The sequence below is a fragment of the Entelurus aequoreus genome, linkage group LG14 (genome assembly GCF_033978785.1).
Source record: "Entelurus aequoreus isolate RoL-2023_Sb linkage group LG14, RoL_Eaeq_v1.1, whole genome shotgun sequence".
Lineage (NCBI taxonomy): Eukaryota > Metazoa > Chordata > Actinopteri > Syngnathiformes > Syngnathidae > Entelurus > Entelurus aequoreus.
In genome coordinates this window covers 33,715,860-33,743,227 of record NC_084744.1, presented here as the reverse complement: position 1 = coordinate 33,743,227, position 27,368 = coordinate 33,715,860, and the positions used below count along the sequence as shown (strand labels likewise).

Below are 27,368 nucleotides of genomic sequence, written 5' to 3'. Positions count from 1 at the left end.
ATACATTACAAGTAAAATAATAATTAATTAATTAAAACACCATCAAGACATTATAAATCATCCATCCATCTTCTTCCGCTTATCCGAGGTCGGGTCGCGGGGGCAGCAGCTTAAGCAGGGAAGCCCAGACTTCCCTCTCCCCAGCCACTTCGTCCAGCTCCTCCCGGGGGATCCCGAGGCGTTCCCAGGCCAGCCGGGAGACATAGTCTTCCCAACGTGTCCTGGGTCTTCCTCGTGGCCTCCTACCGGTCGGACGTGCCCTAAACACCTCCCTAGGGAGGCGTTCGGGTGGCATCCTGACCAGATGCCCGAACCACCTCGTCTGGCTCCTCTCGATGTGGAGGAGCAGCGGCTTTACTTTGAGCTCCTCCCGGATGGCAGATCTTCTCACCCTATCTCTAAGGGAGAGCCCCGCCACCCGGCGGAGGAAACTCATTTCGGCCGCTTGTACCCGTGATCCTGTCCTTTCGGTCATAACCCAAAGCTCATGACCATAGGTGAGGATGGGAACGTAGATCGACCGGTAAATTGAGAGCTTTGCCTTCCGGCTCAGCTCCTTCTTCACCACAACGGATCGATACAGCGTCCGCATTACTGAAGACGCCGCACCGATCCGCCTGTCGATCTCACCATCCACTCTTCCCTCACTCGTGAACAAGACTCCGAGGTACTTGAACTCCTCCACTTGGGGCAGGGTCTCCTCCGCAACCCGGAGATGGCACTCCACCCTTTTCCGGGCGAGAACCATGGATTCGGACTTGGAGGTGCTGATTCTCATCCCAGTCGCTTCACACTCAGCTGCGAACCGATCCAGCGAGAGCTGAAGATCCTGGCCAGATGAAGCCATCAGGACCACATCATCTGCAAAAAGCAGAGACCTAATCCTGCAGCCACCAAACCAGATCCCCTCAACGCCTTGACTGCGCCTAGAAATTCTGTCCATAAAAGTTCAGAACAGAATGGGTGACAAAGGGCAGCCTTGGTGGAGTCCAACTCTCACTGGAAACGTGTCCGACTTACTGCCGGCAATGCGGACCAAACTCTGGCACTGATCATACAGGGAGCGGACCGCCACAATCAGACAGTCCGATACCCCATACTCTCTGAGCACTCCCCACAGGACTTCCCGAGGGACACGGTCGAATGCCTTCTCCAAGTCCACAAAACACATGTAGACTGGTTGGGCAAACTCCCATGCACCCTCAAGGACCCTGCCGAGAGTATAGAGCTGGTCCACAGTTCCACGACCAGGACGAAAACCACACTGTTCCTCCTGAATCCGAGGTTCGACTATCCGGCGTAGCCTCCTCTCCAGCACACCTGAATAGACCTTACCGGGAAGGCTGAGGAGTGTGATCCCACGATAGTTAGAACACACCCTCCGGTTCCCCTTCTTAAAGAGAGGAACCACCACCCCGGTCTGCCAATCCAGAGGTACCGCCACCGATGTCCACGCGATGCTGCAGAGTCTTGTCAACCAAGACAGCCCCACAGCATCCAGAGCTTTAAGGAACTCTGGGTGGATCTCATCCACCCCCGGGGCCATGCCACCGAGGAGCTTTTTAACTACCTCAGCAACCTCAGCCCCAGAAATAGGAGAGCCCACCACAGATTCCCCAGGCACTACTTCCTCATAGGAAGACGTGTTGGTGGGATTGAGGAGGTCTTCGAAGTATTCCCTCCACCGATCCACAACATCCGCAGTCGAGGTCAGCAGAACACCATCCTCACCATACACGGTGTTGATAGTGCACTGCTTCCCCTTCCTGAGGCGGCGGATGGTGGTCCAGAATCGCTTCAAAGCCGTCCGGAAGTCGTTTTCCATGGCTTCCCCGAACTCCTCCCATGTCCGAGTTTTTGCCTCCGCGACCGCCGAAGCCGCACACCGCTTGGCCTGTCGGTACCTGTCCGCTGCCTCAGGAGTCCTATGAGCCAAAAGAACCCGATAGGACTCATTCTTCAGCTTGACGGCATCCCTCACCGCCGGTGTCCACCAACGGGTTCTAGGATTACCGCCACGACAGGCACCAACTACCTTGCGGCCACAGCTCCAATCAGCCGCCTCGACAATAGAGGTGCGGAACATGGTCCACTCGGACTCAATGTCCAGCACCTCCCTCGTGACATGTTCAAAGTTCTTCCGGAGGTGGGAATTGAAACTCTCTCTGACAGGAGACTCTGCCAGACGTTCCCAGCAAACCCTCACAATGCGTTTGGGCCTGCCAGGTCTGTCCGGCATCCTCCCCCACCATCGCAGCCAACTCAGCACCAGGTGGTGATCGGTAGAAAGCTCCGCCCCTCTCTTCACCCGAGTGTCCAAAACATGAGGCCGCAAATCCGACGACACAACTACAAAGTCGATCATGGAACTGCGGCCTAGGGTGTCCTGGTGCCAAGTGCACATCTGGACACCCTTATGTTTGAACATGGTGTTCGTTATGGACAATCTGTGACGGGCACAAAAGTCCAATAACAAAACACCGCTCGGGTTCAGATCCGGGCAACCATTCTTCCCAATCACGCCTCTCCAGGTTTCACTGTCGTTGCCAACATGAGCATTGAAGTCCCCAGTAGAACGAGGGAATCGCCCGGGGGAGCACTCTCAAGTACTCCCTCGAGTGAATCCAAAAAGGGTGGGTACTCTGAGCTGCGGTTTGGCGCGTAAGCGCAAACCACAGTCAGGACCCGTTCCCCCACCCGAAGGCGGAGGGAAGCTACCCTCTCGTCCACCGGGTTGAACTCCAACATGCAGGCTCTGAGCCGGGGGGCAACAAGAATTGCCACCCCAGCCCGTCGCCTCTAACTGCCGGCAACGCCAGAGTAGAAGAGAGTCCAGCCCCTCTCGAGAGAACTGGTTCCAGAGCCCTTGCTGTGCGTCGAAGTGAGTCCGACTATGTCTAGTCGGAACTTCTCCACCTCGCGCACTAGCTCAGGCTCCTTCCCCCCCAGCGAGGTGACGTTCCACGTCCCAAGAGCTAGCTTCTGTAGCCGAGGATCGGACCGCCAAGTGCCCTGCCTTCGTCTGCCACCCAGCTCACATCGCACCCGACCTCTATGGCCCCTGCTATGGGTGGTGAGCCCATTGGAGGGGGAACCCACGTTGCCTCTTCGGGCTGTGCCCGGCCGGGCCCCATGGGGACAGGCCCGGCCACCAGGCGCTCGCCATTGTGCCCCACCTCCGGGCCTGGCTCCAGAGGGGGGCCCCGGTGACCCGCGTCCGGGCGAGGGAAATCTGGGTCCATAGGTTTTATTTTTCATTGAGGTCTTCGAGCTGCTCTTTGTCTGATCCCTCACCTAGGACCAGTTTGTCTTGGGAGACCCTACCAGGGGACATAGAATCCCCCGGACAACATAGCTCCTAGGATCATTGGGACACGCAAACTCCTCTACCACGGTAAGGTGGCAGCTCAGAGAGGAGCATTTATTAATTAGCATTATAAATCAATTAAAACATTATCAATACATTATAAGTACATTATAATAAATCAATTAAAAACATCAATACATTATAAGTAAATTAATAATAAATCTATTAAAGACATAACCAATAAATTACAAGTAATTTAATAATAAATCAATTAAAACATAATCAATACATTATAAGTAAATTAATAATAAATCAATTAAAAACATCAAACCATACATTATAAATCAATTAAAACATCAATACATTATAAAGAAATTAATAATAAGTCACAGAATCCCTCCCCTGCACAGGTGTCGCAGCAGCAAAGCACCAGGTCCATGCTGCGGATGGCCGAGCAGGAGCTGGTCTTGCTGATGTCCGAGCGCTGGTCTCAGACCGAGGACAGGACTTGTGGACCACGAGCCCAGATGGAGGAGGAGAGACTGCACTACCTGGCCACTGAGGAGAGCATCCTGCAACAACTCAGGTAGACTCAGGTCCTTCTCTAGTCAACAACTCAGGTAGACTCAGGTCCTTCTCTAGTCAACAACTCAGGTAGACTCAGGTCCTTCTCTAGTCAACAACTCAGGTAGACTCAGGTCCTTCTCTAGTCAACAACTCAGGTAGACTCAGGTCCTTCTCTAGTCAACAACTCAGGTAGACTCAGGTCCTTCTCTAGTCAACAAGTCAGGTAGACTTAGGTCCTTCTCTAGTCAACAAATCAGGTAGACTCAGGTCCTTCTCTAGTCAACAACTCGGGTAGACTCAGGTCCTTCTCTAGTCAACAACTCGGGTAGACTCAGGTCCTTCTCTAGTCAACAACTCAGGTAGACTCAGGTCCTTCTCTAGTCAACAACTCGGGTAGACTCAGGTCCTTCTCTAGTCAACAACTCGGGTAGACTCAGGTCCTTCTCTAGTCAACAACTCAGGTAGACTCAGGTCCTTCTCTAGTCCACAACTCAGGTAGACTCAGGTCCTTCTCTAGTCAACAACTCAGGTAGACTCAGGTCCTTCTCTAGTCAACAACTCAGGTAGACTCAGGTCCTTCTCTAGTCAACAACTCAGGTAGACTCAGGTCCTTCTCTAGTCAACAACTCAGGTAGACTCAGGTCCTTCTCTAGTCAACAACTCAGGTAGACTCAGGTCCTTCTCTAGTCAACAACTCAGGTAGACTCAGGTCCTTCTCTAGTCAACAAGTCAGGTAGACTTAGGTCCTTCTCTAGTCAACAACTCAGGTAGACTCAGGTCCTTCTCTAGTCAACAACTCAGGTAGAATCAGGTCCTTCTCTAGTCAACAACTCAGGTAGACTCAGGTCCTTCTCTAGTCAACAACTCAGGTAGACTCAGGCCCTTCTCTAGTCAACAACTCAGGTAGTCTCAGGTCATTCTCTAGTCAACAACTCAGGTAGACTCAGGTCCTTCTCTAGTCAACAACTCAGGTAGACTCAGGTCCTTCTCTAGTCAACAACTCAGGTAGACTCAGGTCCTTCTCTAGTCAACAACTCAGGTAGACTCAGGTCCTTCTCTAGTCAACAACTCAGGTAGACTCAGGTCCTTCTCTAGTCAACAAGTCAGGTAGACTTAGGTCCTTCTCTAGTCAACAACTCAGGTAGACTCAGGTCCTTCTCTAGTCAACAACTCAGGTAGACTCAGGTCCTTCTCTAGTCAACAACTCAGGTAGACTCAGGCCCTTCTCTAGTCAACAACTCAGGTAGTCTCAGGTCATTCTCTAGTCAACAACTCAGGTAGACTCAGGCCCTTCTCTAGTCAACAACTCAGGTAGTCTCAGGTCATTCTCTAGTCAACAACTCAGGTAGACTCAGGTCCTTCTCTAGTCAACAACTCAGGTAGACTCAGGTCCTTCTCTAGTCAACAACTCAGGTAGACTCAGGTCCTTCTCTAGTCAACAACTCAGGTAGACTCAGGCCCTTCTCTAGTCAACAACTCAGGTAGTCTCAGGTCATTCTCTAGTCAACAACTCAGGTAGACTCAGGTCCTTCTCTAGTCAACAACTCAGGTAGACTCAGGTCCTTCTCTAGTCAACAACTCAGGTAGACTCAGGTCCTTCTCTAGTCAACAACTCAGGTAGACTCAGGTCCTTCTCTAGTCAACAACTCAGGTAGACTCAGGTCCTTCTCTAGTCAACAACTCAGGTAGACTCAGGTCCTTCTCTAGTCAACAAGTCAGGTAGACTTAGGTCCTTCTCTAGTCAACAACTCAGGTAGACTCAGGTCCTTCTCTAGTCAACAACTCAGGTAGACTCAGGTCCTTCTCTAGTCAACAACTCAGGTAGAATCAGGTCCTTCTCTAGTCAACAACTCAGGTAGACTCAGGTCCTTCTCTAGTCAACAACTCAGGTAGACTCAGGTCCTTCTCTAGTCAACAACTCAGGTAGACTCAGGCCCTTCTCTAGTCAACTACTCAGGTAGTCTCAGGTCATTCTCTAGTCAACAACTCAGGTAGACTCAGGTCCTTCTCTAGTCAACAACTCAGGTAGACTCAGGTCCTTCTCTAGTCAACAACTCAGGTAAGACTCAGGTCCTTCTCTAGTCAACAACTCAGGTAGACTCAGGTCCTTCTCTAGTCAACAACTCAGGTAGACTCAGGTCCTTCTCTAGTCAACAACTCAGGTAGACTCAGGTCCTTCTCTAGTCAACAACTCAGGTAGACTCATGTCCTTCTCTAGTCAACAACTCAGGTAGACTCAGGTCCTTCTCTAGTCCACAACTCAGGTAGACTCAGGTCCTTCTCTAGTCCACAACTCAGGTAGACTCAGGTCCTTCTCTAGTCAACAACTCAGGTAGACTCAGGTCCTTCTCTAGTCAACAACTCAGGTAGACTCAGGTCCTTCTCTAGTCAACAACTCAGGTAGACTCAGGTCCTTCTCTAGTCCACAACTCAGGTAGACTCAGGTCCATCCTAACTACTATTGTTGTGTTGGCAGATGTGTCGCGTGCAGCTATTTTGTGACCAAACCTGCGAACTGGACCCTGGTGTCCCGAGTCTGTCCGAGACAAAACCGGACCCCGGTGTCCCGAGTCTGTCCGAGACAAAACCGGACCCCGGTGTCCCGAGTCTGTCCGTGACAAAACCGGACCCCGGAGTCCAGAGTCTTTCCGAGACAAAACCTTACCCTGGTGTCCCAAGTCTGTCCAAGACAAAACCGGACCCTGGTGTCCCGAGTCTGTCCGAGACAAAATCTTACCTTGGTGTCCTGAATCTGTTCAAGACAAAACCGGACCCCGGTGTCCCAAGTCTGTCCGAGACAAAACCGGACCGTGGTGTCCCGATTCTGTCCGAGACAAAACCGGAGACCGGCGTCCAGAGTCTGTCCGAGACTAAATCTAACCTTGGTGTCCCGAATCTGTCCGAGACATAACCGGACCCCGGTGTTCCGAGTCTGTCCGAGACAAAATTGGACCTCGGTGTCCCAAGTCTGTCCGAGACAAAACCGGACCCCGGTGTCCCAAGTTTGTCCGAGACAAAACCGGACCCCGGTGTCCCGAGTCTGTCCGAGACAAAACCGGACCCCGGCGTCACAAGTCTGTCTTAGACAAAACCAGACCCCGGTGTCCCGAGTCTGTCCGAGACAAACCGGACCCCGCTGTCCCGAGACAAATCCGGACCCCAGCGTCCCGAGTCTGTCCGAGACAAAACCGGACCCCGGCGTCACAAGTCTGTCTGAGACAAAACCAGACCCCGGTGTCCCGAGTCTGTCTGAGACAAAATTGGACCCCGGTGTCCCGAGTCTGTCCGAGACAAAACCGGACCCCGGTGTCCCGAGACAAAACCGGACCCCAGCGTCCCGAGTCTGTCCGAGACAAAATCGGACCCCGGCGTCACAAGTCTGTCTGAGACAAAACCAGACCCCGGTGTCCCGAGTCTGTCTGAGACAAAATTGGACCCCGGTGTCCCGAGTCTGTCCGAGACAAAACCGGACCCCGGTGTCCCGAGACAAAACCGGACCCCAGCGTCCCGAGTCTGTCCGAGACAAAACCGGACCCCGGCGTCACAAGTCTGTCTGAGACAAAATTGGACCCCGGTGTCCCGAGTCTGTCTGAGACAAAATTGGACCCCGGTGTCCCGAGTCTGTCCGAGACAAAACCGGACCCCGGTGTCCCGAGACATAACCGGACCCCGGTGTTCCGAGTCTGTCCGAGACAAAATTGGACCCCGGTGTCCCGAGTCTGTCCGAGACAAAACCGGACCCGGGCGTCACATGTCTGTCCGAGACAAAACCGGACCCCGGTGTCCCGAGACAAAACTGGACCCCAGCGTCCCGAGTCTGTCCGAGACAAAACCGGACCCCGGCGTCACAAGTCTGTCTGAGACAAAACCAGACCCCGGTGTCCCGAGTCTGTCCGAGACAAAACTGGACCCCGGTGTCCCGAGACAAAACCGGACCCCAGCGTCCCGAGTCTGTCCGAGACAAAACCGGACCCCGGCGTCACAAGTCTGTCTGAGACAAAACCAGACCCCGGTGTCCCGAGTCGGTCCGAGACCAAATTGGACCCCGGTGTCCCGAGTCTGTCGGAGACAAAACCAGACCCCGGTGTCTCGAGTCTGTCCGAGACAAAACCGGACCCCGGCGTCCGAAGTCTGTCCGAGACAAAACCGGACCCCGGTGTCCCGAGTCTGTCTGAGACAAAACTGGAGCCCGGCGTCCCAAGTCTGTCCGAGACAAAACCGGACCCCGGTGTCCCGAGTCTGTCCGAGACAAAACCGGACCCCGGCGTCCCGAGTCTGTCTGAGACAAAATCAAACCTTGGTGTCCCGAGTCTGTCCGAGACAAACCCCTTCCGACGTGTCCGTGGTCTGGACTACATGGTGCTGCTTCAGCATCTCTGCTTTGTCTCTTGCAGCCACCTGGAGGCGTACGTGAGTCGCTTGCAGACAAGCGGCGTTTCTTTTCCTGCCCACGTGCCCACGGCCCTGAGAGACGTGGAGGAGGGGGCGGTGAACCTGCGCAGAGTCGGCCAGACCCTCGCCGCCCTGAAAGGTCAGTGGAGTCCAATGTGGAGACTGGGTTGAAGGGAAATGTGCAACTACCAAACCTTTTGGTATCACTGGGACCACTTGGGTTCTTTTGCAATTCCCCCAGACCCGTCCAGGACCTAAATGGGTTCAGTTCTGACCTCATAGATGCTAAAAAACGGACCAGAGTCCTGGTTGGAGAAAGAAGGACTAAAGAAGTAGAAATAATGGCGCCGTGTGTTTGTCCTCCAGAAGAGTTTCCGGAACTGCAAGTGAAGATGCGCTCAATGCTCCGGTTGGAGATGGACGCGGTGCGGTTTTTGAAGGAGGAGCCCCACAAGATGGACTCCATGTTGAAGAGGGTCAAAGCCCTGACTGAAGCTCTCAGCTCCCTCCGCAGGTACTTCTTCCGGTTTCTTTCCTTCTTCAAGCCTCCGACTCGCATCTCTTTCTTCATCAGATGCGTGTCGGAATCAAGTCCCCCAGCCAGGGGGGAGTCCGTAAGAGTCCTGGAAGCGGACCAGGAGCGGAGTCCGCACACCTCCCCGAAACCGCAGCCCCGAAACCGCGCTCCACCTGGTCTCCCTTCCACTTTAGCGCAGCCTGAGCTGGTGTTTGCAGGCCCAGGTTCTCCGGTCTCAACACGCAGAGTGAAGACCACCGTGATCCAAGCCCACCAGCATAGTCCGCCCCTGACGCCCACCCACGGTCGAGACCTACCAACTGTGGCTAAGGTAGCATTTGAAAAGTGCTGAACAAGAAATGCTAACTACGCGCGTAATAAAACTATCACTTAAAATACTAACGGTAGCATGTGTCCAGTACCGCAATATATTACTCTCGGATGAATAGTTGAAAAATGTCTTTAAAAATGTTAGCATGCTATCGTTAGCATACCTCAAGCACCAACATATGACTGGTGTATACCTATAAAAATTAGCTAAAAATAATAAATAAAAAAGCGATTCGTCAAGTAACAAAATGCTAACAGTATTATGCTAACAAAAGCCCACTTACAGTTAGCATTAGTGAAATACCAAAAAATAGGACATTCAGTTGTATTAAAAAAGCTAGCATGCTAATTTTAACATGCTAAAATACTAACGGTAGCATGTGTCCAGTACCAAAATATATTACTCTCTGATAAATATTTGAAAAATGTCTTTAAAAATGTTAGCATGCTAACGTTAAATAATAAACGTTAGCATACATAAAGCACCTAACTATGACTCGTGTATACCTATAAAAATTAGCTAAAAAAAATAGCTAGCATGCTGACAGTTAGCATTCGTCAAGTAACACAATATAAGATACTGAGGTGTATACCTGCAAAATTTTAAAAAATTAAGTTATGAGCAAAATTAGCTAAAATTAAAATACGGAAAAAAAGCTTACATGCTAACAGTATTAAGCTAACAAAAGCCCACTTACAGCTAGTATTACTGAAATACCAAAAAAAATAGGACATTAGGTGTATTAAAAAAGCTAGCATGCTAATTTTAGCATGCTAAAATACTAACGGTAGCATGTGTCCAGTACCAAAATATATTACTCTTGAATGAATATCTGAAAAAATGTCTTTAAAAATGTTAGCATGCTAACGTTAGCATACATAAAGCACCTAACTATGACTCGTGTATACCTATAAAAATTAGCTAAAAAAAAAAATTAGCTAGCATGCTAACAGGTAGCATTCGTCAAGTAACACAATATAAGATACTGAGGTGTATACCTGCAAAATTAAAAAAAATTAAGTTATGAGCAAAACTAGCTAAAAAAAAAAAAGTAGGAAAAAAAAGCTTACATGCTAACAGTATTATGCTAACAAAAGCCCACTTACAGCTAGTATTACTGAAATACCAAAAAAATAGGACATTAGTTGTATTAAAAAAGCTAGCATGCTAAAATACTAACGGTAGCATGTGTCCAGTACCAAAATATATTACTCTCTGATGAATATCTGAAAAATGTCTTTAAAAATGTTAGCATGCTAACGTTAGCATACATAAAGCACCAAACTATGACTCGTGTATACCTATAAAAATTAGCTTAAAAAAAATAGCTAGCATGCTAACAGTTAGCATTCGTCAAGTAACACAATATAAGATACTGAGGTGTATACCTGCAAAACAAAAAATTAAAACAAATTTAAAAAAAATAAAGTTATGAGCAAAATTAGCTTAAAAAAAAAAAAAGCTAGTATTAGTGAAATACCAAAAAATAGGACATTAAGTTGTATTAAAAAAGTTAGCATGCTAATTTTAGCATGCTAAAATACTAACGGTAGCATGTGTCCAGTACCAAAATATATTACTCTTGAATGAATATCTGAAAAATGTCTTTAAAAATGTTAGCATGCTAACGTTAGCATACATAAAGCACCAAACTATGACTCGTGTATACCTATAAAAATTAGCTTAAAAAAAATAGCTAGCATGCTAACAGTTAGCATTCGTCAAGTAACACAATATAAGATACTGAGGTGTATACCTGCAAAATTTAAAAAAAAACAAATACGAAAAAAGCTTACATGCTAACAGTATCATGCTAACAAAAGCCCACTTACAGCTAGCATTAGTGAAATACCAAAAAATAGGACATTAAGGTGTATTAAAAATAATTTTAGCATGCTAAAATACTAACGGTAGCATGTGTCCAGTACCAAAATATATTACTCTCTGATGAATATTTGAAAAATGTCTTTAAAAATGTTAGCATTCTAACATTAGCATACATAAAGCACCAAACTATGACTCGTGTATACCTATAAAAATTAGCTAAAAATAAAAAAATTAGCTAGCATGCTAACAGGTAGCATTCGTCAAGTAACACAATATAAGATACTGAGGTGTGTACCTGCAAAATTAAAACAAATTCAATAATGAGCAAAATTAGCTAAAAAAAAAAAAACGAAAAAAAAGCTTACATGCTAACAGTATTATGCTAACAAAAGCCCACTTACAGCTAGCATTAGTGAAATACCAAAAAATAGGACATTAAGGTGTATTAAAAATAATTTTAGCATGCTAAAATACTAACGGTAGCATGTGTCCAGTACCAAAATATATTACTCTCTGATGAATATCTGAAAAATGTCTTTAAAAATGTTAGCATGCTAACGTTAGCATACATAAAGCACCTAACTATGACTCGTGTATACCTATAAAAATTAGCTAAAAAAAAAATAGCTAGTATGCTGACAGTTAGCATTCGTCAAGTAACACAATATAAGATACTGAGGTGTATACCTGCAAAATTTTAAAAAATTAAGTTATGAGCAAAATTAGCTAAAAAAAAAACAAAACAAAAAAAACCTTACATGCTAACAGTATTATGCTAACAAAAGCCCACTTACAGCTAGTATTAGTGAAATACCAAAAAAAATAGGACATTAGGTGTATTAAAATACTAACAGTAGCATGTGTCCAATACCAAAATATATTACTCTGATGAATATCTGAAAAATGTCTTTAAAAATGTTAGCATGCATAAAGCACCAAACTATGACTAGTGTATACCTATAAAAATTAGCTAAAAAAATTAATTAAAAAAAGCTAGCATGCTAACAGGTAGCATTCGTCAAGTAACACAACATAAGATACTGAGGTGTATACCTGCAAAATTAAAAAAAATTCAATAATGAGCAAAATTAGCTAAAAAAAAAAAAAAAAAACGAAAAAAAACCTTACATGCTAACAGTATTATGCTAACAAAAGCCCACTTACAGTTAGCATTAGTGAAATACCAAAAAATAGGACATTCAGTTGTATTAAAAAAGCTAGCATGCTAATTTTAACATGCTAAAATACTAACGGTAGCATGTGTCCAGTACCAAAATATATTACTCTCTGATAAATATTTGAAAAATGTCTTTAAAAATGTTAGCATGCTAACGTTAAATAATAAACGTTAGCATACATAAAGCACCTAACTATGACTCGTGTATACCTATAAAAATTAGCTAAAAAAAATAGCTAGCATGCTGACAGTTAGCATTCGTCAAGTAACACAATATAAGATACTGAGGTGTATACCTGCAAAATTAAAAAAAAAACAAATACGAAAAAAGCTTACATGCTAACAGTATCATGCTAACAAAAGCCCACTTACAGCTAGCATTAGTGAAATACCAAAAAATAGGACATTAAGGTGTATTAAAAATAATTTTAGCATGCTAAAATACTAACGGTAGCATGTGTCCAGTACCAAAATATATTACTCTCTGATGAATATTTGAAAAATGTCTTTAAAAATGTTAGCATTCTAACATTAGCATACATAAAGCACCAAACTATGACTCGTGTATACCTATAAAAATTAGCTAAAAATAAAAAAATTAGCTAGCATGCTAACAGGTAGCATTCGTCAAGTAACACAATATAAGATACTGAGGTGTGTACCTGCAAAATTAAAACAAATTCAATAATGAGCAAAATTAGCTAAAAAAAAAAAAACGAAAAAAAAGCTTACATGCTAACAGTATTATGCTAACAAAAGCCCACTTACAGCTAGCATTAGTGAAATACCAAAAAATAGGACATTAAGGTGTATTAAAAATAATTTTAGCATGCTAAAATACTAACGGTAGCATGTGTCCAGTACCAAAATATATTACTCTCTGATGAATATCTGAAAAATGTCTTTAAAAATGTTAGCATGCTAACGTTAGCATACATAAAGCACCTAACTATGACTCGTGTATACCTATAAAAATTAGCTAAAAAAAAAATAGCTAGTATGCTGACAGTTAGCATTCGTCAAGTAACACAATATAAGATACTGAGGTGTATACCTGCAAAATTTTAAAAAATTAAGTTATGAGCAAAATTAGCTAAAAAAAAAACAAAACAAAAAAAACCTTACATGCTAACAGTATTATGCTAACAAAAGCCCACTTACAGCTAGTATTAGTGAAATACCAAAAAAAATAGGACATTAGGTGTATTAAAATACTAACAGTAGCATGTGTCCAATACCAAAATATATTACTCTGATGAATATCTGAAAAATGTCTTTAAAAATGTTAGCATGCATAAAGCACCAAACTATGACTAGTGTATACCTATAAAAATTAGCTAAAAAAATTAATTAAAAAAAGCTAGCATGCTAACAGGTAGCATTCGTCAAGTAACACAACATAAGATACTGAGGTGTATACCTGCAAAATTAAAAAAAATTCAATAATGAGCAAAATTAGCTAAAAAAAAAAAAAAAATACGAAAAAAAACCTTACATGCTAACAGTATTATGCTAACAAAAGCCCACTTACAGCTAGTATTACTGAAATACCAAAAAAATAGGACATTAGGTGTATTAAAAAAGGTAGCATGCTAAAATACTAACGGTAGCATGTGTCCAATACCAAAATATATTACTCTCTGATGAATATCTGAAAAATGTCTTTAAAAATGTTAGCATGCTAACATTAGCATACATAAAGCACCTAACTATGACTCGTGTATACCTATAAAAATTAGCTAGCATGCTAACAGTTAGCATTCGTCAAGTAACACAATATAAGATACTGAGGTGTATACCTGCAAAATTAAAAAAAATTAAGTTATGAGCAAAATCAGCTAAAAAAAAGAATACGAAAAAAAACCTTACATGCTAACAGTATTAAGCTAACAAAAGCCCACTTACAGCTAGTATTACTGAAATACCAAAAAAAATAGGACATTAGGTGTATTAAAAAAGCTAGCATGCTAAAATACTAACAGTAGCATGTGTCCAATACCAAAATATATTACTCTCTGATGAATATCTGAAAAATGTCTTTAGAAATGTTAGTATGCTAATGTTAGCATACATAAAGCACCAAACTATGACTCGTGTATACCTATAAAAATTAGCTAAAAAAAAACAGGTAGCATTCGTCAAGACGCTGAAGTGTATACCTGCAAACTTAGCACAAAAAAAAAAAGCTAGCATGCTAATATCAGAATGTTAATGAAAATGTCCCATCTTGAAGAGATTGAATATTTTGGGCCAATTGGAATGTGTGCAGAAAACGAAAGTGAAAGTGAAAGCAAAAGTGTTTACTAGAGCGTGTGGTGTTGAAGGTGAGTCCTCGCAGTCGAGAGGGAAGCCCCGCCCTGCAGAAGCGGTCTGGTCCTGACACCGTCCGCTCCGGTGAAGTTCACAGGTCCAGTGTGCCAGAACCCAGTCACACCTTGGACCAGGTCCAGACTTGACATTTCACACCAACATTGTATTATATATAAATAGCTGAAGGTTTCCATGACAACCGGGCACTAGTGAACGTTGTGTGTCGTCCACAGACTGCAGGGAGACAAAGTCCAGAAGGAAGTCCCAAGCGGACCTCCGAGGTCACCAAAGACTTGGACCAAGTCCTCCGGGAGGCCCGGGCCAGTCTGACCAAGTCCACCCCGGACCCGGGTCCGTCCCACGGCGGAGGGGCTCACTCGGAGAACCCCTTGGACCTGACCCTGCAAGGTGGACTCTGCTTCCTTACAAACAGCTACACAACAGCTGAGCACACAATAGCACACATGCTAGATATACGTAGTAACAATATTGCAGTGTAATAATAATAATCATTTTTGAAAAAGAAGGGTTTTTAAACCTTTTTTAAAAGCATCCACAGTCTGTGGTGCCCTCAGGTGGTCAGGGAGAGCGTTCCACAGACTGGGAGCGGCGGAGCAGAAAGTGTAAACAAACATGATGTATTACTTACACACACACAAAGTCTCCAAGGCATATTAGAGGGTGTCCAGTAACAAACGTGTCCGCATCATTTATCTGTGTTACGAGCTGAACTACATTTTTTTTGGGGTCCAGAATTGACAAAATTGACGTTCCAGAAGGGTTAGCCTTCACGTACTGCGTGATAATGTTAGCATCCTAGCTTTTTTAGTTGATTGTGGAGGTGTGCGCCTCAGGGTCAAATATTTTATTACTGGACACATGTTGGCTGTTAGCATGCTATCTTTTTAGCAAGTAATACAGAGTCAAAAATAGTGTTACTTAACGCTTGCTAACTGTTAGCATATTATTGTTAGCTTTTTAGTCATTTTCGTAGGTACACGCCTCAGAATCAAATTATTTATTACTTGACACATGCTAGCTGTTAGCGAGCTATCTTCTGAGCAAATTTTACACGTATACACCTCGGCGTCATAGTGTTAATTTACGCTTGCTAACTGTTAGCATATTAATGTTAGCATGCTAGCTTTTGAGCAAATTTTACAGGTGTGCACCTTAGAGTCAAAAAAAAGTCTCACTTTACACATGCTAACTGTTAGCATGATAATGTTCGCATGCTATCTTTTGAGCAAATTTTACAGGTACGCACCTCAGAGTTAAAAATAGTGTTGCTTTACGCTTGCTAACTGTTAGCATGTTAATGTTAGCATGCTAGCTTTATTACAGGTACGCACCTCAGAGTTAAAAATAGTGTTGCTTTACGCTTGCTAACTGTTAGCATGTTAATGTTAGCATGCTAGCTTTATAGATAATTTTACAAATTTGCACCTCAGATTAAAAAACAGTGTTACTTCACACATGCTAACTGTTAGCATCGTAATGTTCGCATGCTATCTTTTGAGCAAATTTTACAGGTACGCACCTCAGAGTTAAAAATAGTGTTGCTTTACGCTTGCTAATTGTTAGCATATTAATGTTAGCATGCTAGCTTTTGAGCAAATTTTACAGGTATGCACCTTAGAGTAAAAAAAAAGTCTCACTTTACACATGCTAACTGTTAGCATCGTGATGTTCGCATGCTATCTTTTGAGCAAATTTTACAGGTACGCACCTCAGAGTTAAAAATAGTGTTGCTTTACGCTTGGTAACTGTTAGCATGTTAATGTTAGCATGCTAGCTTTATAGATAATTTTACAGGTTTGCACCTCAGATTAAAAAACTGTTAGCATCGTAATGTTCGCATGCTATCTTTTGAGCAAATTTTACAGGTACGCACCTCAGAGTTAAAAATAGTGTTGCTTTACGCTTGCTAACTGTTAGCATGTTAATGTTAGCATGCTAGCTTTATAGATAATTTTACAAATTTGCACCTCAGATTAAAAAACTGTTACTTCACACATGCTAACTGTTAGCATCGTAATGTTCGCATGCTATCTTTTGAGCAAATTTTACAGGTACGCACCTCAGAGTTAAAAATAGCGTTGCTTTACGCTTGCTAACTGCTAGCATGTTAATGTTAGCATGCTAGCTTTATAGCTAATTTGATACGTTTGCGTTTCAGAGTCAAAAACAGTGTCCCTTCACACATGCTAACTGTTAGCATATTAATGTTAGCATGCTAGCTTTTGAGCAAATTTTACAGGTATGCACCTTAGAGTAAAAAAAAAGTCTCACTTTACACATGCTAACTGTTAGCATCGTGATGTTCGCATGCTATCTTTTGAGCAAATTTTACAGGTACGCACCTCAGAGTTAAAAATAGTGTTGCTTTACGCTTGCTAACTGTTAGCATGTTAATTTTAGCATGCTAGCTTTATAGATAATTTTACAAATTTGCACCTCAGATTAAAAAACAGTGTTACTTCACACATGCTAACTGTTAGCATCATGATGTTCGCATGCTATCTTTTGAGCAAATTTTACAGGTACGCACCTCAGAGTTAAAAATAGTGTTGCTTTACGCTTGCTAACTGCTAGCATGTTAATGTTAGCATGCTAGCTTTATAGCTAATTTGATACGTTTGCGTTTCAGAGTCAAAAACAGTGTCCCTTCACACATGCTAACTGTTAGCATATTAATGTTAGCATGCCAGCTTTTAGCCTGTTTTGCAAGTATGCACCTAGGAGTTAAATCGTGTTAGCGCTTATCGGGTGGAGGTCGGAACGTGACGAAGTCTAGTCTTGTTTTGGTAGCACAGTGTGGCAAAAACTGAATTTATTGCCAGTTGTTTTGAGGAAAATACCAAACTCAGGTGTAACATTTGAGAATGATCTGACTTCAGCGTCACCGGGTGGAGGTCAGGAACACAGACCGGGTGGAGGTCAGGAACACAGACCGGGTGGAGGTCAGGAACACAGATCGACACAGCGGAGTCAACAAGCGGCTCTTTCTCTGCTGGAGACCAAAGGTAAATATGGAAGTCTGCTCCTGGTTCTGACTGAAACTACTTCGGGATACCAGCTGTCAGTGAACCAGGCACTCTTCTCCCGGGTTCTCCCGGGCTCACTTGTCCACAACCGAATTGTGGACAAGAATCTCAGTGTCAGAGGAACCCACCCTTCCTGACAGTTACTGGATCCTCTCGGGAGAAGTGGCGGGTCGTGTGCCTGGCGAGTCTTTGGACTATGGACTACAGGTTTTCTGCCGTTGGCCTGGTGCCTCGGCACATTCGGAGGACGACGGCAGCCGTTGAAGGTACACCAGAAGCTGCCCGTCATGATTGACGAGATGAGATGAGGACTCTGTGGTGATTTTGAACTGAATCGCAAACTGGATAACATTTCGGCAAAGCCCAGACTTCCCTCTCCCCAACCATTTGGTCCAGCTCCTCCCAGGGGAGCCCGAAGCACTCCCAGGCCAGCCAGGAGACATAGTCTTCCCAACGTGTCCTGGGTCTTCCCCGTGGCCTCCTACCGGTCGGACGTGCCCTAAACACCTCTCTAGGGAGGCGTTCGGGTGGCATCCTGACCAGATGCCCGAACCACCTCATCGGGCTCCTCTCCATGTGGAGGGGCAGCGGCTTTACTTTGAGTTCCTCCCGGATGGCAGATCTTCTCACCCTATCTCTAAGGGAGAGACCCACCACCCGGTGGAGGAAACTAATTTCGGCCGCTTGTACCCGTGATCTTGTCCTTTCGGTCATAACCTAAGATCATGACCGTAGGTGAGGATGGAACGTAGATCTTGTACCCGTGATCTTGTCCTTTCGGTCATAACCCAAAGCTCATGACCATAGGTGAGGATGGGAACGTAGATATTGTACCCGTGATCATGTCCTTTCGGTCATAACCTAAGATCATGACCATAGGTGAGGATGGAACGTAGATCTTGTACCCGTGATCTTGTCCTTTCGGTCATAACCCAAAGCTCATGACCATAGGTGAGGATGGGAACGTAGATATTGTACCCGTGATCTTGTCCTTTCGGTCATAACCCAAAGCTCATGACCATAGGTGAGGATGGGAACGTAGATCTTGTACCCGTGATCTTGTCCTTTCGGTCATAACCTAAGATCATGACCATAGGTGAGGATGGAACGTAGATCTTGTACCCGTGATCTTGTCCTTTCGGTCATAACCCAAAGCTCATGACCATAGGTGAGGATGGAACATAGATCTTGTACCCGTGATCTTGTCCTTTCGGTCATAACCTAAGATCATGACCATAGGTGAGGATGGAACGTAGATCTTGTACCCGTGATCTTGTCCTTTCGGTCATAACCTAAGATCATGACCATAGGTGAGGATGGAACGTAGATCTTGTACCCGTGATCTTGTCCTTTCGGTCATAACCTAAGATCATGACCATAGGTGAGGATGGAACGTAGATCTTGTACCCGTGATCTTGTCCTTTCGGTCATAACCTAAGATCATGACCATAGGTGAGGATGGAACGTAGATCTTGTACCCGTGATCTTGTCCTTTCGGTCATAACCCAAAGCTCATGACCATAGGTGAGGATGGGAACGTAGATCTTGTACCCGTGATCTTGTCCTTTCGGTCATAACCTAAGATCATGACCATAGGTGAGGATGGGAACGTAGATCTTGTACCCGTGATCTTGTCCTTTCGGCCATAACCTAAGATCATGACCATAGGTGAGGATGGAACATAGATCTTGTACCCATGATCTTGTCCTTTCGGTCATAACCTAAGATCATGACCATAGGTGAGGATGGAACATAGATCTTGTACCCGTGATCTTGTCCTTTCGGTCATAACCCAAAGCTCATGACCATAGGTGAGGATGGAACATAGATATTGTACCCGTGATCTTGTCCTTTCGGTCATAACCTAAGATCATGACCATAGGTGAGGATGGGAACGTAGATCTTGTACCCGTGATCTTGTCCTTTCGGTCATAACCTAAGATCATGACCATAGGTGAGGATGGAACATAGATCTTGTACCCGTGATCTTGTCCTTTCGGTCATAACCTAAGATTATGACCATAGGTGAGGATGGAACGTAGATCTTGTACCCGTGATCTTGTCCTTTCGGTCATAACCTAAGATCATGACCATAGGTGAGGATGGGAACGTAGATCTTGTATCCGTGATCTTGTCCTTTCGGTCATAACCTAAGATTATGACCATAGGTGAGGATGGAACGTAGATCTTGTACCCGTGATATTGTCCCTTCGGTCATAACCCAAAGCTCATGACCATAGGTGAGGATGGGAACGTAGATATTGTACCCGTGATCATGTCCTTTCGGTCATAACCTAAGATCATGACCATAGGTGAGGATGGAACGTAGATCTTGTACCCGTGATCTTGTCCTTTCGGTCATAACCTAAGATCATGACCATAGGTGAGGATGGAACGTAGATCTTGTACCCGTGATCTTGTCCTTTCGGTCATAACCCAAAGCTCATGACCATAGGTGAGGATGGGAACGTAGATCTTGTACCCGTGATCTTGTCCTTTCGGTCATAACCTAAGATCATGACCATAGGTGAGGATGGAACGTAGATCTTGTACCCGTGATCTTGTCCTTTCGGTCATAACCTAAGATCATGACCGTAGGTGAGGATGGAACGTAGATCTTGTACCCGTGATCTTGTCCTTTCGGTCATAACCTAAGATCATGACCATAGGTGAGGATGGAACGTAGATCTTGTACCCGTGATCTTGTCCTTTCGGTCATAACCTAAGATCATGACCATAGGTGAGGATGGAACGTAGATCTTGTACCCGTGATCTTGTCCTTTCGGTCATAACCTAAGATCATGACCATAGGTGAGGATGGAACGTAGATCTTGTACCCGTGATCTTGTCCTTTCGGTCATAACCCAAAGCTCATGACCATAGGTGAGGATGGGAACGTAGATATTGTACCCGTGATCTTGTCCTTTCGGTCATAACCTAAGATCATGACCATAGGTGAGGATGGGAACGTAGATCTTGTATCCGTGATCTTGTCCTTTCGGTCATAACCTAAGATCATGACCATAGGTGAGGATGGAACGTAGATCTTGTACCCGTGATCTTGTCCTTTCGGTCATAACCCAAAGCTCATGACCATAGGTGAGGATGGGAACGTAGATCTTGTACCCGTGATCTTGTCCTTTCGGTCATAACCTAAGATCATGACCATAGGTGAGGATGGAACATAGATCTTGTACCCATGATCTTGTCCTTTCGGTCATAACCTAAGATCATGACCATAGGTGAGGATGGAACATAGATCTTGTACCCGTGATCTTGTCCTTTCGGTCATAACCCAAAGCTCATGACCATAGGTGAGGATGGAACATAGATCTTGTACCCGTGATCTTGTCCTTTCGGTCATAACCTAAGATCATGAACATAGGTGAGGATGGAACATAGATCTTGTACCCGTGATCTTGTCCTTTCGGTCATAACCCAAAGCTCATGACCATAGGTGAGGATGGAACATAGATCTTGTACCCGTGACCTTGTCCTTTCGGTCATAACCTAAGATTATGACCATAGGTGAGGATGGAACGTAGATCTTGGACCCGTGATCTTGTCCTTTCGGTCATAACCTAAGATCATGACCATAGGTGAGGATGGGAACGTAGATCTTGTATCCGTGATCTTGTCCTTTCGGTCATAACCTAAGATTATGACCATAGGTGAGGATGGAACGTAGATCTTGTACCCGTGATATTGTCCCTTCGGTCATAACCCAAAGCTCATGACCATAGGTGAGGATGGGAACGTAGATCTTGTACCCGTGATCTTGTCCTTTCAGTCATAACCTAAGATCATGACCATAAGTGAGGATGGGAACGTAGATCTTGTATCCGTGATCTTGTCCTTTCGGTCATAACCTAAGATCATGACCATAGGTGAGGATGGGAACGTAGATCTTATATCCGTGATCTTGTCCTTTCGGTCATAACCTAAGATTATGACCATAGGTGAGGATGGAACGTAGATCTTGTACCCGTGATCTTGTCCTTTCGGTCATAACCCAAAGCTCATGACCATAGGTGAGGATGGAACATAGATCTTGTACCCATGATCTTGTCCTTTCGGTCATAACCCAAAGCTCATGACCATAGGTGAGGATGGGGACGTAGATCTTGTACCCGTGATCTTGTCCTTTCGGTCATAACCTAAGATCATGACCATAGGTGAGGATGGGAACGCAGATCTTGTACCCGTGATCTTGTCCTTTCGGTCATAACCTAAGATTATGACCATAGGTGAGGATGGAACGTAGATCTTGTACCCGTGATCTTGTCCTTTCGGTCATAACCCAAAGCTCATGACCATAGGTGAGGATGGAACGTAGATCTTGTACCCATGATCTTGTCCTTTCGGTCATAACCTAAGATTATGACCATAGGTGAGGATGGAACGTAGATCTTGTACCCGTGATATTGTCCCTTCGGTCATAACCCAAAGCTCATGACCATAGGTGAGGATGGGAACGTAGATCTTGTACCCGTGATCTTGTCCTTTCGGTCATAACCTAAGATCATGACCATAGGTGAGGATGGGAACGTAGATCTTGTATCCGTGATCTTGTCCTTTCGGTCATAACCTAAGATTATGACCATAGGTGAGGATGGAACGTAGATCTTGTACCCGTGATCTTGTCCTTTCGGTCATAACCCAAAGCTCATGACCATAGGTGAGGATGGGAACGTAGATCTTGTACCCGTGATCTTGTCCTTTCGGTCATAACCTAAGATCATGACCATAGGTGAGGATGGGAACGTAGATCTTGTATCCGTGATCTTGTCCTTTCGGTCATAACCTAAGATTATGACCATAGGTGAGGATGGAACGTAGATCTTGTACCCGTGATCTTGTCCTTTCGGTCATAACCCAAAGCTCATGACCATAGGTGAGGATGGAACATAGATCTTGTACCCATGATCTTGTCCTTTCGGTCATAACCCAAAGCTCATGACCATAGGTGAGGATGGGAACGTAGATCTTGTACCCGTGATCTTGTCCTTTCGGTCATAACCTAAGATCATGACCATAGGTGAGGATGGGAACGTAGATCTTGTACCCGTGATCTTGTCCTTTCGGTCATAACCTAAGATTATGACCGTAGGTGAGGATGGAACGTAGATCTTGTACCCGTGATCTTGTCCTTTCGGTCATAACCCAAAGCTCATGACCATAGGTGAGGATGGGAACGTAGATATTGTACCCGTGATCATGTCCTTTCGGTCATAACCTAAGATCATGACCATAGGTGAGGATGGAACGTAGATCTTGTACCCGTGATCTTGTCCTTTCGGTCATAACCCAAAGCTCATGACCATAGGTGAGGATGGGAACGTAGATATTGTACCCGTGATCTTGTCCTTTCGGTCATAACCCAAAGCTCATGACCATAGGTGAGGATGGGAACGTAGATCTTGTACCCGTGATCTTGTCCTTTCGGTCATAACCTAAGATCATGACCATAGGTGAGGATGGAATGTAGATCTTGTACCCGTGATCTTGTCCTTTCGGTCATAACCCAAAGCTCATGACCATAGGTGAGGATGGAACGTAGATCTTGTACCCGTGATCTTGTCCTTTCGGTCATAACCTAAGATCATGACCATAGGTGAGGATGGAACGTAGATCTTGTACCCGTGATCTTGTCCTTTCGGTCATAACCTAAGATCATGACCATAGGTGAGGATGGAACGTAGATCTTGTACCCGTGATCTTGTCCTTTCGGTCATAACCTAAGATCATGACCATAGGTGAGGATGGAACGTAGATCTTGTACCCGTGATCTTGTCCTTTCGGTCATAACCTAAGATCATGACCATAGGTGAGGATGGAACGTAGATCTTGTACCCGTGATCTTGTCCTTTCGGTCATAACCCAAAGCTCATGACCATAGGTGAGGATGGGAACGTAGATCTTGTACCCGTGATCTTGTCCTTTCGGTCATAACCTAAGATCATGACCATAGGTGAGGATGGGAACGTAGATCTTGTACCCGTGATCTTGTCCTTTCGGTCATAACCCAAAGCTCATGACCATAGGTGAGGATGGGAACGTAGATCTTGTACCCGTGATCTTGTCCTTTCGGTCATAACCTAAGATCATGACCGTAGGTGAGGATGGGAACGTAGATATTGTACCCGTGATCATGTCCTTTCGGTCATAACCTAAGATCATGACCATAGGTGAGGATGGAACGTAGATCTTGTACCCGTGATCTTGTCCTTTCGGTCATAACCCAAAGCTCATGACCATAGGTGAGGATGGGAACGTAGATATTGTACCCGTGATCTTGTCCTTTCGGTCATAACCCAAAGCTCATGACCATAGGTGAGGATGGGAACGTAGATCTTGTACCCGTGATCTTGTCCTTTCGGTCATAACCTAAGATCATGACCATAGGTGAGGATGGAACGTAGATCTTGTACCCGTGATCTTGTCCTTTCGGTCATAACCCAAAGCTCATGACCATAGGTGAGGATGGAACGTAGATCTTGTACCCGTGATCTTGTCCTTTCGGTCATAACCTAAGATCATGACCATAGGTGAGGATGGAACGTAGATCTTGTACCCGTGATCTTGTCCTTTCGGTCATAACCCAAAGCTCATGACCATAGGTGAGGATGGGAACGTAGATCTTGTACCCGTGATCTTGTCCTTTCGGTCATAACCTAAGATCATGACCGTAGGTGAGGATGGGAACGTAGATATTGTACCCGTGATCATGTCCTTTCGGTCATAACCTAAGATCATGACCATAGGTGAGGATGGAACGTAGATCTTGTACCCGTGATCTTGTCCTTTCGGTCATAACCCAAAGCTCATGACCATAGGTGAGGATGGGAACGTAGATATTGTACCCGTGATCTTGTCCTTTCGGTCATAACCCAAAGCTCATGACCATAGGTGAGGATGGGAACGTAGATCTTGTACCCGTGATCTTGTCCTTTCGGTCATAACCTAAGATCATGACCATAGGTGAGGATGGAACGTAGATCTTGTACCCGTGATCTTGTCCTTTCGGTCATAACCCAAAGCTCATGACCATAGGTGAGGATGGAACGTAGATCTTGTACCCGTGATCTTGTCCTTTCGGTCATAACCTAAGATCATGACCATAGGTGAGGATGGAACGTAGATCTTGTACCCGTGATCTTGTCCTTTCGGTCATAACCTAAGATCATGACCATAGGTGAGGATGGAACGTAGATCTTGTACCCGTGATCTTGTCCTTTCGGTCATAACCTAAGATCATGACCATAGGTGAGGATGGAACGTAGATCTTGTACCCGTGATCTTGTCCTTTCGGTCATAACCTAAGATCATGACCATAGGTGAGGATGGAACGTAGATCTTGTACCCGTGATCTTGTCCTTTCGGTCATAACCCAAAGCTCATGACCATAGGTGAGGATGGGAACGTAGATCTTGTACCCGTGATCTTGTCCTTTCGGTCATAACCTAAGATCATGACCATAGGTGAGGATGGGAACGTAGATCTTGTACCCGTGATCTTGTCCTTTCGGCCATAACCTAAGATCATGACCATAGGTGAGGATGGAACATAGATCTTGTACCCATGATCTTGTCCTTTCGGTCATAACCTAAGATCATGACCATAGGTGAGGATGGAACATAGATCTTGTACCCGTGATCTTGTCCTTTCGGTCATAACCCAAAGCTCATGACCATAGGTGAGGATGGAACATAGATCTTGTACCCGTGATCTTGTCCTTTCGGTCATAACCTAAGATCATGACCATAGGTGAGGATGGGAACGTAGATCTTGTACCCGTGATCTTGTCCTTTCGGTCATAACCTAAGATCATGACCATAGGTGAGGATGGAACATAGATCTTGTACCCGTGATCTTGTCCTTTCGGTCATAACCTAAGATTATGACCATAGGTGAGGATGGAACGTAGATCTTGTACCCGTGATCTTGTCCTTTCGGTCATAACCTAAGATCATGACCATAGGTGAGGATGGGAACGTAGATCTTGTATCCGTGATCTTGTCCTTTCGGTCATAACCTAAGATTATGACCATAGGTGAGGATGGAACGTAGATCTTGTACCCGTGATATTGTCCCTTCGGTCATAACCCAAAGCTCATGACCATAGGTGAGGATGGGAACGTAGATATTGTACCCGTGATCATGTCCTTTCGGTCATAACCTAAGATCATGACCATAGGTGAGGATGGAACGTAGATCTTGTACCCGTGATCTTGTCCTTTCGGTCATAACCTAAGATCATGACCATAGGTGAGGATGGAACGTAGATCTTGTACCCGTGATCTTGTCCTTTCGGTCATAACCCAAAGCTCATGACCATAGGTGAGGATGGGAACGTAGATCTTGTACCCGTGATCTTGTCCTTTCGGTCATAACCTAAGATCATGACCATAGGTGAGGATGGAACGTAGATCTTGTACCCGTGATCTTGTCCTTTCGGTCATAACCTAAGATCATGACCGTAGGTGAGGATGGAACGTAGATCTTGTACCCGTGATCTTGTCCTTTCGGTCATAACCTAAGATCATGACCATAGGTGAGGATGGAACGTAGATCTTGTACCCGTGATCTTGTCCTTTCGGTCATAACCTAAGATCATGACCATAGGTGAGGATGGAACGTAGATCTTGTACCCGTGATCTTGTCCTTTCGGTCATAACCTAAGATCATGACCATAGGTGAGGATGGAACGTAGATCTTGTACCCGTGATCTTGTCCTTTCGGTCATAACCCAAAGCTCATGACCATAGGTGAGGATGGGAACGTAGATATTGTACCCGTGATCTTGTCCTTTCGGTCATAACCTAAGATCATGACCATAGGTGAGGATGGGAACGTAGATCTTGTATCCGTGATCTTGTCCTTTCGGTCATAACCTAAGATCATGACCATAGGTGAGGATGGAACGTAGATCTTGTACCCGTGATCTTGTCCTTTCGGTCATAACCCAAAGCTCATGACCATAGGTGAGGATGGGAACGTAGATCTTGTACCCGTGATCTTGTCCTTTCGGTCATAACCTAAGATCATGACCATAGGTGAGGATGGAACATAGATCTTGTACCCATGATCTTGTCCTTTCGGTCATAACCTAAGATCATGACCATAGGTGAGGATGGAACATAGATCTTGTACCCGTGATCTTGTCCTTTCGGTCATAACCCAAAGCTCATGACCATAGGTGAGGATGGAACATAGATCTTGTACCCGTGATCTTGTCCTTTCGGTCATAACCTAAGAAAAGCTCATGACCATAGGTGAGGATGGGAACGTAGATATTGTACCCGTGATCATGTCCTTTCGGTCATAACCTAAGATCATGACCATAGGTGAGGATGGAACGTAGATCTTGTACCCGTGATCTTGTCCTTTCGGTCATAACCTAAGATCATGACCATAGGTGAGGATGGAACGTAGATCTTGTACCCGTGATCTTGTCCTTTCGGTCATAACCCAAAGCTCATGACCATAGGTGAGGATGGGAACGTAGATCTTGTACCCGTGATCTTGTCCTTTCGGTCATAACCTAAGATCATGACCATAGGTGAGGATGGAACGTAGATCTTGTACCCGTGATCTTGTCCTTTCGGTCATAACCTAAGATCATGACCGTAGGTGAGGATGGAACGTAGATCTTGTACCCGTGATCTTGTCCTTTCGGTCATAACCTAAGATCATGACCATAGGTGAGGATGGAACGTAGATCTTGTACCCGTGATCTTGTCCTTTCGGTCATAACCTAAGATCATGACCATAGGTGAGGATGGAACGTAGATCTTGTACCCGTGATCTTGTCCTTTCGGTCATAACCTAAGATCATGACCATAGGTGAGGATGGAACGTAGATCTTGTACCCGTGATCTTGTCCTTTCGGT

At 44.9% G+C, this 27,368-nt stretch overlaps 1 protein-coding gene across 10 annotated transcripts in view; it reads left to right on the top strand.

Moving 5' to 3' along the window:
• Positions 1-27,368, top strand: part of LOC133664784 (sickle tail protein homolog) — a 118,109-nt gene that overhangs the window by 79,714 nt on the left and 11,027 nt on the right. For 9 of the 10 annotated variants that reach the window (XR_009828629.1, XR_009828626.1, XR_009828625.1 and 6 more), the window contains 7 exons: positions 3,718-3,893; positions 8,269-8,405; positions 8,633-8,780; positions 8,841-9,114; positions 14,443-14,562; positions 14,662-14,836; positions 17,329-17,454. Coding sequence is in view for 3 of the 10 variants with exons in the window: in XM_062069688.1 (XP_061925672.1) it covers positions 3,718-3,893; positions 8,269-8,405; positions 8,633-8,780; positions 8,841-9,114; positions 14,443-14,562; positions 14,662-14,836; positions 17,329-17,454 (1,156 nt within the window). In the remaining 7 variants the exon portion in view is untranslated. The remainder of the gene's footprint in view (positions 1-3,717; positions 3,894-8,268; positions 8,406-8,632; positions 8,781-8,840; positions 9,115-14,442; positions 14,563-14,661; positions 14,837-17,328; positions 17,455-27,368) is intronic. The other variant, XR_009828624.1, reaches the window with a different exon arrangement.